Source organism: Odocoileus virginianus, chromosome 33 (genome assembly GCF_023699985.2).
Source record: "Odocoileus virginianus isolate 20LAN1187 ecotype Illinois chromosome 33, Ovbor_1.2, whole genome shotgun sequence".
Lineage (NCBI taxonomy): Eukaryota > Metazoa > Chordata > Mammalia > Artiodactyla > Cervidae > Odocoileus > Odocoileus virginianus.
The window spans coordinates 2,263,932-2,280,017 of NC_069706.1; the positions used below are offsets into that span (position 1 = coordinate 2,263,932).

General features: G+C 58.0%; 1 protein-coding gene across 2 annotated transcripts in view; it reads left to right on the forward strand.

The window, feature by feature from the left end:
• The window catches only part of FLYWCH1 (FLYWCH-type zinc finger 1), a 41,992-nt gene extending 26,461 nt beyond the window's left edge, over positions 1-15,531 (forward strand). For both annotated transcript variants that reach the window (XM_070460754.1, XM_070460753.1), the window contains 8 exons: positions 1,625-2,056; positions 2,311-2,742; positions 3,658-4,101; positions 4,248-4,511; positions 7,247-7,510; positions 8,335-8,607; positions 10,271-10,343; positions 13,162-15,531. In XM_070460754.1, coding sequence (XP_070316855.1) covers positions 1,723-2,056; positions 2,311-2,742; positions 3,658-4,101; positions 4,248-4,511; positions 7,247-7,510; positions 8,335-8,607; positions 10,271-10,343; positions 13,162-13,201 — 2,124 coding nt within the window. In that variant the 5' untranslated portion in view covers positions 1,625-1,722 and the 3' untranslated portion in view covers positions 13,202-15,531. The remainder of the gene's footprint in view (positions 1-1,624; positions 2,057-2,310; positions 2,743-3,657; positions 4,102-4,247; positions 4,512-7,246; positions 7,511-8,334; positions 8,608-10,270; positions 10,344-13,161) is intronic.
• The last annotated feature ends 555 nt before the right edge of the window (positions 15,532-16,086 follow it).

Consider the following 16,086-nt stretch of genomic DNA (forward strand, 5'->3'; position numbering starts at 1 on the left):
TCATCGTGGGGGCCTTTTCCGCCAGAGCGGCCGCGCGCGCCGAGGCGCCGCCGCTGTCCCGCCTCGGCCATCACACGTGACCCCGGGTGCCCAGGGCCGCCGCGCCGGCCTTAGGGGCGGTGTGGGAAGGGCCTCACCGGGGCAGCAGGGGTGGGAGGACTGACGCTAGAGGAAGGACCGGGCCGGGGAATCCGTCAGGCGTCCCCTTACCTGTACCCTGGGTTTCCTTGAATCCCCGCCCATCGGGACGGGGCTTTGCTGCTGCCCTCGGTGGCCTTGACTCTGCCTCTACGGGGACCCAGGAGCGCCGCGCGTGATCTGATAGACCTTGGGGAGCTGCATGTGGGCCCCAGACCAGGAAACGCCAGGCGGCAGGAACGGGGGACCCGGGTATCGGGACCGCAGAACACAGAATGGGGCTGACAGCTCACAGATGGGGAAGCCGAAACTTACCCGGAGGCTGAGGTCCGATTCTGGGCTGTTATGAGAGGTGGGGAAGACCCAACATGCTTCCCACCCAGTCCCCCAAGAGGAAAAACCGGCCACCGATGCCCCAGGGCCCAGGTCTCCAGGCCAGCCCGGCCCCTGTCAGCCATCCTTTCTGCTTCTCCAGACCAGCAGCCAGGGAGCCCTCAGTGACCACGGCTCCTCTGGACACCTCCACAGCCCTGTCCCCACTCAGCTGGGGCAGCGCCAGCACCAGCTCAGACAGAAGTCACTGCCCTCCTGGGGCCCTGGCATCCCCTAGCCCTGGGTGGCTCGGGCCTCTGGCCTGGGAAGGGGACTGGATCTATTTGGGAACCCAGAGTCCTGCCTCCCAGGGCCTGGCTCCCCTCTGGGGTCTGCACAGTGCCCTGGGGGCCCAGCCTCTGCTCCTGGTGACACAGACACTGTCGGGGTGAAGGGCAGCAGGCCTTCTGGGAGGGTCAGTGACCTGAGCTCACATCCCCCAGTGCTTTTGCCCGACGCCCGTTGCTCAGGAAGACCGGCTCCTGTTATCCTGGCGCAGGTCACCCAGGTGCAGTGCGGGGCGGGCCCTGGACCAGCTCAACCAGACCCCCCGCTCTGCTGCATGGCCATGTGCTCCGTGTTCTCATCTGTAACCTGGGTCAATGGGAATGATCAACTTCCATAATGTGGGGTGAAGGTTAAACGGGAAACACCCGTGGAAGCACTCCACCCTGAGCTCAGCACCTGTGGGCCTGGACTCCTAGTAACTCACGGCTGTCAGCACCTTGGTCACCCCAGCAGTCCCTGGAGAGCCCTGTTTCTGGCACATTTTACAGATGGGGAGTGACGTTTGGTGGGGGGAGGTGATGGTCACGAGGCTGCCAAGACAACAGACATGCCGGCCCAGGTTCTCCAGCTGCATTCAGGTCCTTCCCCAAGGTGGGGGCGGGCGTGGGGGACACAGGGCAGCCCCTCCTGCCCTGACCTCCAGCCCAGATTCCTCCTGAACCCTGGCCCAAGGGCCCCTCCACTGATGGGACTTCTTTTTCCCATGTGAGATCTTAGTTCCCCAGCCAGGGATCGAACCTATGTCTCCTGCATTAGAAGCACAGAGTCTTATCCACTGGACTGCCAGGGACGTCCCCACTGATGGGATTTTTGCCTCCTCCCTCAGGACAGAGCCCCTGGACTGCCAGGTTCCTTGCAGGGAGGTGGAGGACAAATCCTACCGAGACCTGAGCGTGGCCTGGAGGCCCGGCCGCCCGTCCCAGAATGCCCCTGCCCGAGCCCAGCGAGCAGGAGGGTGAAAGTGTGAAGGCTGGCCAGGAGCCCTCGCCTGAGCCCCCTGAGCCGGGCACAGATGTCGTCCTCGAAGCCCCCACGAAGCCCATGGAGTTCTCTGAACTGGTCCTCCTGGCGGCCTCCACTGAGAGTGGGGATGGAGTGGACCCCCAGTCCGAAGAAGTGCACTGTGTCCTCACCCTGGAGATGGCTGACCCTGACACCCTGGCTGGGACTCCCCAGATCCTGCCAGTAGAGGAACAGCGTGGGGTGGTCCAGCCAAGGCCCCAGACCCAGGCACTGAAACCCAGCAAGCCAAGCATTGGTGAGTTCCAGGCCAGCTGCCCCCAGCTGGCCACCTTTGTGGCCCTGAGTGCTCAGACTTGGGCTTTGCCAGCAGGGTGACCTTGGCCATCCCTTCCCTGCTCTGAGCAGGGCCTCCCTGACCTTGTCCCAGGCTGGTGCGACGATGGCAGGAAAGCATCCCTGGGCTCCCCCATCCCTGTGTTCCCATCCATGCCCCTGGCCACAAGCCTTGCTCCGTGTCAGCTGGCCTGCCCCCCACCTTGTCTTCTGCAGTTACCCAGCCCCTGGAGTTCCTGAGGACCCCGTTTGGGGGCCGCCTGCTGGTGCTGGAGTCCTTCCTGTACAAGCAGGAGAAGGCCGTGGGCGACAAGGTGTACTGGAAGTGCCGCGAGCGCGCTGAGCTGGGCTGTCGGGGCCGGGCCATCACCCGCGGCCCGCGCGCCACCATCATGCGGGGCCACTGCCACCCGCCCGACGAGGAGGGCCTGGAGGCCCGGCGCCAGAGGCAGAAGCTGCCCGGCCCGGCCCTGCCCGAAGGCCGGGTGGAGGAGCCCCTAGAGGGGGCGGGCCCGTGGCTGTGCCCCGTGGAGCCAGAGCCGACCCCAGGCCCGCTGCTCAGCAACCCGGCCCTCGAGGAGGATGAGGGGCTCCGAGCCCTGGCGCTGCTGAGATTGCCCCCGAAGAAACGCTCGACACTGGGGAGCAGTGAGTGCCCCCCACCCTGGCCTTACCCTTGAGCAGGCGGGAACCACGCCCCTTTCCTCTGCCCAAAGACACAGCTGGGTCCTCTGTGGCTTCTTAACACTCTCAAAGTCAAAAAATGATTTTAAAAATATAAAGGTGTCCCAATAATCATTAAGCCCATGGGAATAGAAGCAGTGCTCATGGACCAGGCGGCCCAGGTACTCCTGGAGCTTCCTGAGACGCAAACCTGAGGTTTGTGGGCCCCACGGAGTGCTGGCAACCTATGAAGTTTGGGGAGGTGGGCCTGGTGGGAGATGTGAGCTTCATAGCCCAGGTTCAAGGACTGGCCCCACCTTACGTGGCTGGGCAGCCTTGATGAAGTTCTGCAGGTTGACAAGATAGGTGATGGCCTCGCTGTAAGGGGACTGGGCGCTGATGGGTGGGAAATGCCAGCCCTAGTCCAGTGTGTTGTCTCTGAGTCACTGCTAGATGGAGTCTTTGCAGAGGTTTTCATTCTTCATCTGTTTGTTGACTTTCATTTTGTTTTTGCAGAGGTTTTATTAGCAGTCACTGGGAGGTGGGCTTGGTCCCTGAGGCTGTGGGCCTCCTAACCTGGAAAGGATTAAAGAGTTCAGGGATTTAAGGGGCTGGGGGCAGGGCATATGTCTCCCACGGTGTGTCTTCTGGTCCCATTTTATTTTATGGAGTATGCCTGTGTTATTAAAAAACTAGATCCAGTTTTCAAACAAACCCTAAGCAGAAGTATGGCACGTCAGAGCTGGCTCAGCCCTCCCCACCCCACCCTGAGACCACCCCCCACTGGCCACCAGGAGAGGGGCACGGCCTCCTGGCTCGCTGGGCAGGTGGTCCCCGGGGACGCACCTGGAGCCCCCGCAGCAGGCACCCACCCAGCCCCCTCCCCGCTTCCTCCTCCAGGAGGGCCCCCGCCCCTGGAGTTCCTGAGGACCTGCTATGGGGGCAGCTTCCTGGTGCACCAGTCCTTCTTGTACAAGCGGGAGAAGGCCGTGGGGGACAAGGTGTACTGGACGTGCCGGGACCACACGCAGCACGGCTGCCGCAGCCGGGCCATCACCCAGGGCCATCGGGTGACTGTCATGCGGGGCCACTGCCACGCACCCGACGTGGAAGGCCTGAAGGCCCGGCGGCAGCAGGAGCGGGCCATGACGGCGCTGCGGGCCCAGCCGGGCGGCCCTGGGGGCCCGGAGGACAAGCCGCTCCAAGGCGTGGACAGCCTGCTCTACCGCAGAGGGCCCGGGCCCCTGACTCTCACCAGGCCCCGGCCCAGGAAGCGCCCGACGGCCAACGACGAGGACCTCCCGGCTGAGCCCGAAGGCGAGGAGGACAAGGACGAGGACCCAGGTGAGTCCACACCCGCTGGGTCAGACCTCCCTCCAGTCTTGCTCCCCAAGGTCCCAGGAGGCAGGAGGGGGGCGACACCAGGCCCGACCTGGCCCCCGGCACCCCGCCCCCAGCTCCTGTCCCACCACGCTCCCTCCTCTCCCCAGGAGGCCCCGAGTTCCTGAGGACCCCTCTGGGGGGCAGCTTCCTGGTGTACGAGTCCTTCCTCTACCGGCGGGAGAAGGCGGCCGGGGAGAAGGTGTACTGGACGTGCCGGGACCAGGCCCGCATGGGCTGCCGCAGCCGCGCCATCACCCAGGGCCGGCGGGTGACAGTGATGCGAGGCCACTGCCACCCGCCCGACCTGGGGGGCCTGGAGGTGCTGCGGCAGCGGGAGAAACGCCCCGGCACAGCCCAGCGAGGAAGCCCAGGTTGGTCAGACGGACAGGGTCGGGGGTGGGGGGCAGCCTCGGTGGACAGGCAGGAGACCCAGACTGCCCGCTGTGCCCTCTTGACCTCCAGCAAGCATCCTCCCGTCCTCACTGGAAACTTCTGAAACGTTGCAGCTCCCTCCTGGCTCCTCCCCTCCTCGTCTTCCCCTCCCCCGCCACCCCCACCTCACCTCATCCCCTTCCTCTCCCTCCTGCCCAGAGCAGCCCGGAACCTCTGCACACCTGATCAGCCCAGGCTCCCTCTGCTCCTTCTCTTCTTTTCCTTCCTTGGTTCGCATGTATAGGATTTATGGCGGTGGCGGTGGCTTAGCCGCCAAGTCGTGTCCAACTTTTGCGACCCTGTGGACTGTAGCCCGCCAGGCTCCTCTGTCCGTGGGATTCTCCAGACAAGAATACTGGAGTGGATTGACATTTCCTTCTCCAGGGGATCTTCCTGACCCGGGAATCGAACCTGGGTCTCCTGCATTGTAGGCAGATTCTTTACCAGCTGAGCTACAAGGGAAGACTGCAATAGGATTTATAGAGGAAGCTGATGGCACAGGGTGGTTTCTCATTTTTCCAGAGTTGGGGGGTGGCTGACACCACGCCCAGTAACAAGTATTGAGGGCTGAAGGTGACACGGTCCTGTGATTGCTTCACTCCCCCCAGCACCTGCCATCGTCCCTCTGGGCTGGGCAGTTAGGGTCCCGGGCCCTCCTCCTGCCTTGACGGCCCCACGGGACCTATGTCTGACCCTTACGAGGCCGCAGTAACTTACATGTTCCTGTCTCGCCAAGAGCAGCCTTGGCCCGGCCCTCCCTGCTCGCTGGCGCTCTCTGCTCAGGTCTGTCCATGCCTCCACCTGCCTCTCCTCCGGAGTTCCCAGCCCCATACTTTTCTGAATCGCCTTTAGAGCCTGGCTGGCCCTAAAATTCTCTCAAACTTGAGACCTCTGATTTCTTCTTTTTTCTTCCCGACTCTCTTTTTATCCCATTTCCTTGTAACTTCTGTGTACCTGGGGATGGTCTCACCCCTTGCCATCCTCACCCCCAATTCCCATCCTGAGTAACCGCTCAGTCCTTTGTTCTTTCTCTCTTCTCTGAAGCCTGCCTCCTTCCACTGTGTCAGCTGGTCTTTTATCTCCTCATTGCCTGTTGACCTCCGACCAGAGACGGGGCCCCAGCAGATCCCCCCCGTGCTGCCCTCTCCTGTCAACGCAGCTGCTGTACTTTTTTTTCTATGAACCGCACCGGCTGAGTGGGACAGGGCTGTTTGTGGCTCCTTCTCAGTGGCCGCCTGGTCTCTGTGCTCGGGACTGATCCTACGCACGTGGAGGGGCCTTTGCTTGAAGGTGTAAGGTCGTGTCTCCACCCCTGGAGTGCGTTGCTGGGCTGGGGGGCACTTGGGGCCTTTTCAGGCCAGAAACTCATGTCCTTCACTCATGGAAATATCCTCATGTTCCATGACGTTCAAGTTCCCATTTTTCACACACTTCCTTGATTTTGCTTTCCAGTCCTTCAATTTACTGTCTAACTTTCACTCTTGTATTTGAGCTCCTTTTTGACCCATCATCCCAGAGCAGAAAGCCCACCCCACCCTCACCCAGCCCCTGGCAGCGGCCTTTTCTCTGTGGGTTTCTTTGGTCCCTGCCTTTTAGGGTAAAGCTTGTCTCTCTTTCTCTCTCTTTTTTGTTTTGTCAGCAGGTGAAATTTTCCAAGCAGGTACATGCCATTCACTTCCATTTTCTGTCAATCACACAGTTGTATAAAGCAGCACAAATTGAAGGGGAATGATTTTTGGGGGGGAGGGGGGAATGCTACATAGCTTACAGGATCTTAATTCCCCAACCAGGAAATGAACCCCTGCCCCCAGCAGTGAAAGTGAGGAGTCCTAAGCGCTGGACCTCTAGGGAATTCCTGGGAATGATTGTTGTATACACTTTAAATTGCTTTGCGTGGCCTCATATGAGATACTTGGTATAAGAATCTTGACTTTTCGATTGTGGAAGACATGAGAATCTTTGATCACGTGTCCAGTGGTCCTTGGCTGTCCGCCAGGTTGAAGGTGAGACCCACGCTCTCTGTATGTGGGCGCCAACCTGGTGATGTGAGAGACCCCAGAGCTCAGCGCCTGGCCTGGCTGCCGGCTCCGGGGACTCGGGCGGGGAAACAGGGTGGGCTGCAGACTTCCTCCTCCTCTCCCCATACCTTACACTCTTCCTCCAGACGGGCACCTGTCTCATTGCCCTTCAGGCAGACAGCCCTTGCCAGTCTGCTGTTTGGGGCCTGGCCTGGGCTCAGCCGCTGGACTCTGCCTGTTCTGAGAGTGTCCCCCGCAGGCTGGGCGAGCCCTTGCTTTGCCAGCTCTGTGACCAGGTGCCCCCTCTGCCCAGCCTCTCACCTGCGTCAGCATCTCTGCCCTCTCCTCCCCTCCTTGAATCTCTGGTTCGTGTCCTGTGCCTTTTTCACTCATTCTGTTTTCATCAAGTGCAGGGAGAGCAGAAACATGCCCCCTCCCATACCTCCCCTCTGGCCACGCACCGCCCCCCACCGACGGCTGCCACCCCCGCTCCTGACAGACCCTCCAACCCCCCTCCCCTGCATGGTCCCGGTGTCTGGACGGCGGGAAGGGAGTTCTCGAATCAGAACCTCCTGGGTCCCCCTCTCAACACCTCGGAACAGCAGCAGCCCACCCTCCCTGCCTCCCTCCCCTGACCCCGTCCCATCTCTCCCCAGGAGGCCCCGAGTTCCTGAGGACCCCTTTGGGGGGCAGCTTCCTGGTGTACGAGTCCTTCCTCTACCGGCGGGAGAAGGCGGCCGGGGAGAAGGTGTACTGGACGTGCCGGGACCAGGCCCGCATGGGCTGCCGCAGCCGCGCCATCACCCAGGGCCCACGGGTCATGGTGATGCGCAGACACTGCCACCCGCCCGACCTGGGGGGCCTGGAGGCGCTGCGGCAGCGGGAGCAGCTCCCCAGCCCAGCCCAGAGGGAAGGCTCAGGTGCGGGCAATGGCGTGGGGGTGGGTGGGAACTGGGCCTGGTCTCCCTGGGGGCCCAGCAGTCCCTGGGGACAGCCCAGGGCTTGGACTGCAGGGCGCCTGGTGGGACACTCGTACTGTGGCCCAGGTGGGGCGGGTCTGTCCCCCTGGGCGGTGAGCTCCCAGGGGAAGGGGCCCCACACTCCCACGCTGGTCCTGGTGGGGTTGCGGTCTCAGGGGGAGACCCCCTCAGACTGCTGGAGAAGGCGGCGGGGCAGGGGCGATAACAGGAGCTGCGGGAAGTGCTCCCGGACATGGGGGACACTCTGTCTGCCCTTCTTTCCCCACCTCTACCTTCCGGCCACCACCACCCCGACATGTCATGAGCTTTCGGTTCAGATTCTTAAAACGTCTCCTGAAGGAGAATCTGACTAGTCGCCAGCTGGCCAATGGGTGGGTGGCCCCGGAGCGGGGAGCCCCCTGGTACACGCAGGTACACTGTCCAGACCAACCTCGGGCCTTCCAGAGTGTTCCAGTCCAGCCCCTGGCCTGGGGCGCCTGCCAGCCGGTGTGGAGGTCAAGTTGGGTCAGCAGGGGCCTGCAGGAAAACTCAGGGTTTGGGCAGCCGTGGGGCCAGCCTCCCCGGTAGCCCCAAGGCCCTCAGACAGACAGACAGATGGCCCGCACCCCAAGGTGACAGGGCTGAGGCAGCCTGAGCTTCAGTCCCCAGGGCCCTGCGGCGCCAGCTGGGGTGGGCGCACGGTCCCCGCTTTTCTGGCTGGAGCTCTGCGCCCTGCTTCTGGGGCCCCGCCCAGGCACCCCACTCGCACAGCCTGTTCCTTCCAGAAGCCCCCCAGCCCCTGGAGTTCCTGAGGACTTCCCTCGGAGGCCGGTTCCTGGTGTACGAGTCCTTCCTCTACAGGAAGGAGAAGGCGGCCGGGGAGAAGGTGTACTGGATGTGCCGGGACCAGGCCCGTAAGGGCTGCCGCAGCCGCGCCATCACCCAGGGCCCACAGGTGACCATCATGCGCAGCCACTGCCACCCGCCCGACCTGGCGGGCCTGGAGGCGCTGCGGCAGCGGGAGCGGCTCCCCAGCCCGGCCCAGCAGGAGGATCCAGGTACGGACAGGGCCGTGGACGAGGCTCTCTGCCAGGCTGAGGTTCAGACACCCCAGGGGGCCGACACTGTCTGGGGAGCTTTATTCCCTGGGCTTCCTGCCTCTCTAGAGTCTCCTATCCTACCTCCCACTGGCTCCTTCTCCTGGATCGAGAGACACCCCTAAGTCTGTCCCATCCTTTTTTGGGGGGTGCTGTGAGGCCTGTGGGATCTTCATTCCCCCAACAGGGAACTAACCCACACCCCTTGCACTGGAAGCAGTCTTAACCTCTGGACCACCAGTTGTTGAGTTGCTCGGTCGTGTCTGCCTCTTTGTGACCCCATGGACTGCAGCACACCAGGCTTCCCTGTCCTTCACCAACTCCCGGAGTTTACTCAAACTCATGTCCATCGAGTCAGTGATGCCATCCAACCATCTCATCTTCTGTCGTCCCCTTCTCCTCCTGCCTTCCATCTTTCCCAGCATCAGGGTCTTTTCCAATGAGTCAGCTCTTCGCCTCAGGTGGCCAAAATATTGGAGCTTCAGGTTCAGCATCAGTCCTTCCAGGGTTGGACCACCCAGAAAGTCCCTAAATCTGTCCCATTATTAAAAACAACTTCCCTGGGAATTCCCTGGCAGTCCAGTCATTAGGACGCCATGTTCTCACTGCCTGGGTTCAATCCCTGGTTGGGAAACTAAGATCCCTCAAGTCACACAAGTGCAGCCAAACAAAACAAACAAGTAAACACTCCCATTCTAACTGCCATTTTCTTTCCTCTCTTTTACACTAAGAGGTCTTCATTTTTTATGAATGGTAGTATCTTTTGAAAATCTGTTTAAAAAATATAGACTGCTCTAGAAGGATGTACTACCGAGTATGCACACACAAGCATGAGCACGTGCACACACACATAGTTTTGCAAATGATTAACCATGGTGAGCTGAACTTGGTTTCGCTTCAAATAAACAGAATGTAAAACCAGTCTTTAGAAAGCGGTATGTGTCTCATATTAATTCATGGAAATAGGAAGGGCCACATCTTACACAGGAATGAATCCAAGTTGCATAAAACAGCCAAAGGAAACTTGATTTCTGCTTTAAATTTTTTTTTTTTTCCATGAGAAAGCCAGTTTGACTTAACCAAGGAGGAGGCTCTGTGACTCGCCTTTGGCAGGATGAAGGGTGTGACCTCTTTGAGATCTAGTTGCCTTCCAATCTTTTTGGTGACAAGGTGAAGCCTGACTTGCAATCTCCAATAGCTTATTTTACCTGACATAGGTAGTTTGGGGTTTCTTTGGTGGCTCACCTGGTAAAGAACTTGCCTGCCAGTGCAAGAGACGCAAGAGACAGAAGGGTTCAATCTCTGGGTCGGGAAGATCCCCTGGAGAAGAAAATGGCTACCCACTCCAGTATTCTTGCCTGGAGAATTCCATAGACAGAGGAGCCTGGTGGGCTACAGTCCATGGGGTCACACAGAGTTGGACAGGACTAAAGCGACTTAGCACACATGCATGCAGTTGGTTTGGGGCATCGGAAAACCAGAATTCCCAGTGACTCCCCCAGTCAGTCATTCCGCCTGGTTTTCTTCTGCCTTGAGATCATTGTTCCACGGGGTGTGCCTTTGCCTCTGGCAACTTCAACAGGTGAAGAAGTAGTAATCCATGTTTTCAATGTTTTTCTCTCAGAAAAGGTAAAACTTCTGCCTGAAGTTCATCTGTGCCTCGAGACGTGTGCTCCTGAATGCCGGCAGAGCTATGGGTAACTATATTGGTTATCTAATGCTGCATCACAAATTACCCCAGAGCCTCAAGGCTGAGAACAGCAAACACTTACTGCCTTTCACAGCGTCTGTGGGTTGAGATTTCGGGAGGGGCTAGATGGGATAGTTCTGGCTCCGGATCTCTCGTGAGATTGAAGGGGTCTTCCGTGTGGGTCTCCAAGCTTTCAGCCATCTGAAAGCTTGAGGAGGGGGGCCGGAGTGGGTGTTTCCAAATGACCTGTTCGCTCACAGGGCTGTGGGCTGGAGGCCTATATCATGTAGACCTTCCCTTAGGGCTGCTCGAGTATCCTCAAACAGGACAGCTATTTTCCCCCAAAATAAGCGATCCGAGGAAGGGAGTATATTAAAAAGCCGAGATATCACTTTGCTGACAAGGTCTATCTAGTCAAAGCTATGGTTTTTCCAGTAGTCATGTATGGATGTGAGAGTTGGACCATAAAGGAGGCTAAGTGCCGAAGAACTGATGCTTTCGAACTGTGGTGCTGGAGCAGACTCTTGAGAGTCCCTTGGACAGTAAAGAGATCAAACCAGTCAATCCTAAAGGAACTCAACCCTGAGTGCTCATTGGAAGGACTGATGCTGAAGCTGAAACTCCAATACTTTGGTCGCCTGATGCGAAGAGCTGACTTATTGGAAGAGATCCTGATGCTGGGAAAGACTGAAGGCAGGAGAAGGGGGCGACAGAGGATGAGAGGGTTGGATGACATCATTGATTCAATGGACTTGAGTTTGAGCAAGCTCCGGGAGTTGATGGACAGGGAGGCCTGGTGTGCTGCAGTCCATGGGGTCACAAAGAGTCGGACACGACTGAGCGACTGGACAACAACAAGTGAGGGAGCAGAGCAATAAGGAGGCCGCCACCTACAGCAGAATTCACATTCTTCTCAAGCACACATTCCCCAGGATAGACCATTATGTAGGCCATCAGACAAGACCCTTCAAATTTAAAAGGACTGAAATCATACAGAGTTGTTGTCTGACCGCAGTGGAGTGACATTAGAAGCCAACCACAAAAATTTGGGAAACTCACAAATACATGGAAGTTAAACAGCATATTTGTAAATATACCCAGTGACTCAAAGAAAATTACAAGGGAAGTTAGAAAATACTTCGAGAGATTTCCCTGGTGGTCTTAGTGGTTAAGGCTTCATGTTCCAATGCAGGGGACCTGGTTTGATCCCTGGTCAGGGAACTAGATCCCAACTCATCCTGGAAGTCTGGCGGTAGCCTGGCACCAAAACCAAACAAAGACACCACAAGAAAAGACTAGAGAACAATATCTCTTAGGAATACAGATACAAAAATTCTCAGCAAAATACCGCAAACTGAACCCAGCAACGTGAAAAGGATCCTACACCATGACCAAATGGGAATCATGCCAGGAATCCAAAATTGCTTCCCCATTTGTGAGTCAATATCATACAGAAGAGACTTAACACAGCAGGCCGGCAACTCCTGTCCTTAAAATAGCCTGTTTGTAAGGCTGACCCTGAGCTTCCAGGGTCCAGATCAGGATGCTTCCAGGGCTTGACTGACACTGTCCCTAAATGATGACAGTTGCTCACTCTTACCTGTTTGTACAAAGAATTTGATTTTTGCTGAACACTTGCTTTTTTTCATGGGCTTCCCTGGTGGCTCAGACAATAAAGAATCCGCCTGTAATGCAGGAGACCTGGGTTCCATCCCTGGGTTGGGAAGATCCCCTGGAGGAAGGCATGGCAACCCTCCAGTATTCTTGCCTGGAGAATCCCATGGACAGAGGAGCCTGGCAGGCTATTGTTGTAGCCCACCAGGCTCCTCTGTCCATGGGGTTGCAAAGAGTCAGACACGACTGAGCAATTAAGCACTGCTTTTTTTCTGAGATTCTGGAATATCAGTGACTATAGGTACCTTCTGCTTAAAACAAGATATAATTTATTCATACAATGAAATGTTGCTGCTGCTGCTGCTGCTAAGTCACTTCAGTCGTGTCTGACTCTGTGCGACCCCATAGACGGCAGCCCAACAGGCTCCCCCGTCCCTAGGATTCTCCAGGCAAGAACACTGGAGTGGGTTGCCATTTTCTTCTACAATGCATGAAAATGAAAAGTGAAAGTGAAGTCGCTCAGTCATGTCTGACTCTTAGCAACCCCATGGACTGCAGCCTACCAGGCTTCTCCTTCCATGGGATTCTCCAGGCAAGAGTACCGGAGTGGGGTGCCATTGCCTTCTCCAACAATGAAATGTTATTTGGCCATAAAAAGGAATGAATTACTGATACACACTACAACACAGATGAATTTCAAAAACATGAGAAGTGAAAGAGGCCAGACACACAAAAGACCACACCTTGTGTGATTCCATTTCTATGAAATGTCCAGAATGGACAAAGCTATGGAGATAGAAAGTAGATTAAAGTTTGCCTAGGGTGAGGAATGTTGGGGGTGTAGTTAAAGGGCATGGGGTTTCTCTTTTGTTATTGTTTTCTTGGCCACGCCTCTTGGCTAGCCATATCTTAGTTTCCTCAACCAGGGATTGAACCCTGGGCCATGTCAGGGGAAGCACCAAGTCCTACCCACTGGACTGCCAGGGAGTTCCCATGTTTTCAAGGCACCAATGTGATGTATGTGTATAAAAATGACCTAGTTGATGGTGATCTCTAGAGGGAACGGATTATAGGAATCCTTAACTGTCCTTTTTTTTTTTGCATTTTATTTATGCTGGGTCATTTTTTACTTTATTATCCTTAACTTTCTTCATTATCTCCTTCCGCCATGTTTGGATTTGCATGACGCTTGTGTGTTTCTGTGTCCTCAGAAAGTTGGAAAGTATACAACTCAACAGCGAGTCCCAGTGAGGCCCGCCTCCGGCCTGACAGCAGAGAAATCAACCCAACCTAACGTGTTGCCAGTGTCAAGGATGCTCCAGGTCCTTGCAGGACCCTGGCACTTCCCACCTGGTTAGATTTTGCTCGACAAAGCCTCTCTTGCATTCTCCAAAGCATCCACAGGCTTCACATTTCCTCCAGAGGCCTCCCAGGAAGAATGCTTGATGGTGTCTCCCTGCTGGCAGAGATGAGTCCCGGGAGCTGGTGGCCTGCAGCAGTTCGTGATGTGGGGTGACGTGACGGGTGGGGGAACCCCCGTGAAGGCCTCGAAAAGCTCAGAGAAAGGAAGCACTATTCACAAAGACACCTCCCCCCACCCCAGCCTGCCGAGCCGCAAACACTCAGCCATCCTGAGAGCCCACAGCTTTGCCAAGGACTTCCTTGTCGGGTGTGGTCCCACTTGGGCTCCATAAAGTAGAAAGACATCGTGGTGGCCACGTCAAGATGAAGGCGGGCTAGTTTGGGGAAGTTCCCGCCTCTTCAGGCTGAGCTGCCCCACGTGGTGTTTGCCGGGCAGGTGCCAGGCGGGCCTCCATGCTCCTTGGGCACCTACTGCCAGGGTGTGGCCATCCTGTAGCAGAGCAGGCAGAAACCAGGGGACGTTTACACCATCTGTTGGAGTTTCCTTTGCTCTTTTCCAACTTAAATCAAGCCCAGTATCGACGATGCCCAGGGCAGGTGGTGTTGCACCATGAGAGCCTGCTCTGGGCAGACTGCCCCGGGTCGCCCAGGTTCGCCTGATGCCAGAGGAGAGACAGACACAGATGATGGGGGCGGGGGCATCCCCTTCTCCTGTCTTTGGCACAGCCGGGAGCAACAGGCCAATGTCTGCCACCAACCCAAGGCTGCAGCTTGCTAAGGGGGCCACATCCCCGCCAGCAGCTCCTTGCCCCCACCCTGTGATTGCCGGGGGCTCCCCCTCTCCCACCTAGCTGGCCGTGCAGCCTGCCGTCCGGCTGTGGGGCAGTGACAGCTCAGACGCCCCCCGCTGTCCCTCTGCCTCCACCCTTCCTGCAATAAACCCAATTTTATACCTCGCCGTGTAGAGCTGCTGTGTGTCTGCATGCCCGCTGCAGCAGCAGATGGCCACCAGGAGGCCACACACTCCACGCGTCCTTGTGCCTCGTGGTTGGAAGTGATGGAGCTTGGTTGGGCAGAGGGAGACCTCTACACCTGGGGCAGCGTTTGCTCACCTGGCCCAAGCGTCAGCTGGACCAGGCGCGGGTGGGAGTCTTCGGAAAGCTCATGGATGGGGTCTCCTGCTGGCTGGTCCCCCAGCCCTTGTGGAGCTGAAAGAAAGGCCTTGGACCTCTGCTGACTCATCCCACGTCCTCCCTGACTTGTTTTCACAAGCTGGGCCAAGTTGGAAGTGGAAGTGGCCCCCCCAAACTAGGGCCACCTGGACCCCCTCCCTCCAGACCCTAGCTACCTTCCCAGGTAACTGACCCATTCCTTGACTGGACTGCCAGTTCCACGGGGCCCTCGCCCACCAGCCTGGCCAGCGGCCATGGAGATGGCCCAGCAACATGACCGGACGGCCCACCCCCACCTCCCAGGCAGGAGGCCCGTTGTGCTGCTGGCCTCACATGGTGGACACTCGACACCTGGGCTACATTTTGGGCAGCGCTCTTGCCCTGAGACAGTGAACTGCTCTCAGCCAAGGCCAAGGCCGAAGACACAGCCCTGGGGGGAGCAGATACACCCCAATCCAGACCCACAGACGAGGATGCCCATGGGAGGCGGCCGCACCTGAAGTTCAGTGGACAGGCACGTCTGTGCCACCACCAGCTGGCTCTCCACTCGGTCTCATGAAGGGGAGCCTCACAGGGCCCCGAGGTGCCAGGCCAGAAGCACTGAGTCCTAGCAGCCAGTGTCACCCCAGCCCCACAGGGTCACCGGTTCCCCTGCCTCTCAGCATGTCTGCCCCGCCCTTTGATGGGGCCCATCCACGCGCCCCCCTCTCTGCACCTGCTGTGACCTCAGAGGGCAGGTGGCTGGTCCGTGTTGCTCAGACCGAGGACTCCCCAGTGGATGTGAATCTGGACACTGCGGCCGCCTGGGGTGGCCCCGTAGCTACCCACCCCCGAGCCCCCTTCATGTGGCCACTTCCTCCCTGGTTCTAGAGCCAGACAGACATCCCCCACTCCGGCGCCGTCACAGAGGAAAGCGTGCAGGAAGCTGGCCCCTGGCGGACAGCAGCAGCGGGACGCAGCCCTGCCCTCCTTGCCTGTTTCAGCTCGGCTGCTCCTTCCTGCAATAAACTTGCTTTGGTATGTCTTCACCATGTGGAGCTGGTAGAGTATTACTGTGTTCCTTTGGGTGATGGCACAACAACCTCTCAATTATGAAATTTTAAGTAAAAGTTCATAAGGAGAAGGGAAACTACTGACACAGAACCCAAATTTTAAAGATGGGGCAGCGGCGGGCTCTAGGGGCTCCCGCCCCGAGTCCTGCCCCTGGGGGTGTGAGGCAAGCATCGCTGAAACGCTTCTCCCAGCCCAGCCCGCCCACCGGCCCAGCCCAGCCTCCTGCCCCCATGTCCTCCATCGAGACGGCTCCAGCAGGGTGGCACCAAGACTCACTAAAGTCAGCGGGTGCATCTCAGAGCTCGCTCTCCTGCACTGACTCCCCCTCCTTGATCCTGGCAGACCTGAAAGCAACCCCCGGGTTCTCCACCCCCCCCCCAACCTCCTTCAAGGGCCCCACGGCCCTGGGCCAACCCATCCGAAAGGTGGTTGGCTCTGGGGACTGGACCTCAGCCCTCTCTGCCCAGCCACTTTCAGGGTTCACGGTTTGTCAGTGTGCAGCTCCAGCCCCCACTCCCTTCTGCAACCAAGCCTGAGTGTCCTGCTGCC